This window comes from Etheostoma spectabile, chromosome 15, assembly GCF_008692095.1.
Source record: "Etheostoma spectabile isolate EspeVRDwgs_2016 chromosome 15, UIUC_Espe_1.0, whole genome shotgun sequence".
NCBI classification, from domain to species: Eukaryota; Metazoa; Chordata; class Actinopteri; order Perciformes; family Percidae; genus Etheostoma; species Etheostoma spectabile.
This window is the reverse complement of record NC_045747.1, coordinates 26,175,521-26,178,612: the sequence shown is the minus strand read 5'-3', so window position 1 is coordinate 26,178,612 and position 3,092 is coordinate 26,175,521. Positions and strand designations below refer to the sequence as shown.

Sequence of the window (3,092 nt, the reverse complement as noted above, 5' to 3'; positions counted from 1 at the left end):
ATCACACTCCCTCTTGCAGTTATAAAATGTGCCTATGTGACGATAAAATTTGTTTTGGTTAAAATCAACAAATAATCATGAGAACAATCGCGATCAAAATTTTGATCTAAATAATCGTGATTATTATTTTGGCCATAATCGTGCAGCCGGAGTCTTGTGTGTGGGGTCATTCAACTTCGCTGATGGTTCGACACACCCCTATGATTAAGCCACGCCCATTTTCATGACATTTGAACTGTTTAAGGTAGACCCTTGTGTGAGGTATCATTGAACTCAGCAGAGAGTTCCTTCTTCATTGGTGATGGATAGTTACTGTTTTAATCAATTCCAGTTTCTAAAATGTTTTTAAAACTAAAACATTCTGCAGTCCTGAGTACTTTTTACTTTAAATACTAATACTTTATGTACATTTTCTTGATAATACTTACATACTTTTAATCCATACCCCTTTAAACCCTACAACTACATCAGTCGTTTATTCCTACCCTCTAATATGACCCATAGGAGCGTTTCATAAATTAGTGCCCCTAGAAATGGCAGATCATACAGTATGTGACAACAGTAGCTGTTTCTTTCCTCATATCTAAGCATAACAGTCGCAGATTGGTTAGATGAGGTCTGGCCATAAGATTGCAGACCGTACTATAGGTAAAGGTACTTTTTTGTCACATACACATACGTGTAGCAAAATTCATTCTCGCATTTAACACATCCCTCAAGGGAGCAGTGAGCAGCCATTTACAGTGCCTTACTCCAGTTTTGAGCCAGTGCCTTGACTGGAGAACCTACATGTTTCTGATGGTGGGGGAAAATCGGAACACCCGGAGTAACCCACGCAAACATGGGGAGAACATACAAACTCCACACAGAAAGGCCCGGAACGACCTGGATTCAAACCTAGAAACTGCAACAATGCATTTTTAACTGCAATACCAGGTGAAAATTGGGTTAAAAATGTCAAACACCAGCATTTCTTCATCTATGAAGTATGAGTCAATGTTTTCTGTCTTAGTGATGTTTTTCTTCGGCTGCCACGCTTTCTAATTTAGCCTGATAAGTGCAACTTTACCATTTTTTCCCCAACACATTCCTGAGAAATAACACGCTTAGAGTTGTGAAGTGTGCTGTGTCTTCTTACCTGTTTAGGTTCCCTCCATTCCTCCCAGTTTCCACATTAGTGCCTTTGTCCTCTGTCTGGACGCTGTTATCACCCATTTGTGGTCCATAAAGCTCCTCAGTGGGCCCTGTGGCTACACACATCCTCCAGATACTACTCTCCTACAGCGACACACACACACACACACACACACACACCACCACACACACACACACACACACACACAAACACACACACACACACACACACACACACACACACACACACACACACACACACACACACACACAGTGAACAGGTATAAGGGAACCCTTATACTGGGAGGTAGAAAGCAAACTTTATGAGCATACCAACCATCTGGCTGAGTGAGTGAGGTGTCAAACATTACTGCTGTGAAATATTTCTTTAATAGTGAATGAAATGGGCCATAGTGTTTGGAGTTTCAGTTTAGAAGGGAAAGCTAGGTATAAAGTAGTGTTAAGGGCTTTAACTTGAGTTAAAGTAGCAATATACGTACATACTGCTATGTAAGAATACTACATTTATGTGTGCCATGTAAAAAATCCTATCCTGAATATGGTCAAAAGGGGATAAGCCTCATGAATGCAATATTCATGCTATTTAGCGATATTCAGTGTCCAGCAACCTGTTTATCTACAGATTGAGTCATAAAAATTAACGTTCCGATTAATAGTAGATAGGATGTTGGTGAGATAATGTATAATTAATGAAAAATATTACACTGTGACCAGAGCAGAGAGCAGAACAGAGCTGTTGCATCATTAGATGCGTCGCATGTCTCACAGAGAAAAATGTATGCACAGTGTGTACAGAATTATGGCTGCCGGCGCCACTGTACTGCTGCGTAGTTTAAAGGCAGGTTTGGTAATGTTGACACACAGCTGCAGAAATGAAAGGGGAGAGAGAAGGGGAAGGACATGCAGTAAAGGGCCGCAGGTCGGATTTGGAAATCCCATGTTTTGCTATTCAGGATCACCTGATCTATCTTACTTTTATGCCAGTTTTTAAAGGAACATTGGATTGGATCATTGTGATCCAAATACCAAGTTTCAGAATCCTTTTTAAACTTTTAAACAACTTTTTTGAAAGATTTGATCCAAATTGAAATCCGAGGGGTGCACCAACCTTCCCTGGCCCTGCAGGCGTACCTTGATGCTGAAGGACCTCCGTATACTCCGTTTGTTCTCCCTGAGGGTGTTTGGATGATCCGCCTCAGCGCCTCCTCGTCTCTCCAAGGCTGAGTGCTGGGTTGTCCTCCAGTGTCCGTTCTCTGTATCTTTGTACCGGGTTTGATCCACAGCAGGCCCGTCCGTCCTGCAGCCTGGGCCCCAGGTCCTGCACCCATCTGACACTTCCCCAGCATGCCTTGCTTCTGAACAGTCATCATTTGTCTTAGAGTGACACAGGATCAGGGACCTGGACAGTCCGGGAAGAAATCAGTTTTGGTCATTAATTGACATGAATAGCAAGATTGGAAAACTGAAGAATTGCAGCCTTAAATTAAAGCAGGTACATGCGTTCTGAAACCGATACCAATATTGGAAAAGCCTCCAATACAGCCTATAATACTGGTATCGGTGAGTATGTGAGTCTATACAATGATCCAATACCATATAATTTTGCCGTTTTTACTGACTGTCAAACTAGATAATGAGAGAAAGCTATACAACATTCATTCTCTGTATGTATTTGTCAATGTTTCACAAAGGGTTTAGTTTCGCTTTGCCAGACCTTCCTCCACAGCGCTGGGGAGGAGGGTCTAGCTAGTCCACACAGCATTCTAGGATGGGAGAAAAACGTGCTCTGGTTTATTGACATTTCTTTAAACCAATCACAGTCATCTTGGGCGGAGCCACGGTGCCTCTGCAAAGAAAGGAACTTGTTTTGGTGGAACATGTGTACGTTCAAAGGTTGTTTTAGTCATGCAAGAGCAAACTCAGATTGGACAGATAGT

General features: G+C 42.0%; 1 protein-coding gene across 1 annotated transcript in view; it reads right to left on the bottom strand.

The window, feature by feature from the left end:
- The window catches only part of il16 (interleukin 16), a 56,590-nt gene that overhangs the window by 43,857 nt on the left and 9,641 nt on the right, over positions 1–3,092 (bottom strand). The window contains exons 3-4 of the mRNA XM_032536537.1: positions 2,287–2,554; positions 1,139–1,278 (exon numbers count right to left, since the gene is read on the bottom strand). Coding sequence (XP_032392428.1) covers positions 1,139–1,278; positions 2,287–2,554 — 408 coding nt within the window. The remainder of the gene's footprint in view (positions 1–1,138; positions 1,279–2,286; positions 2,555–3,092) is intronic.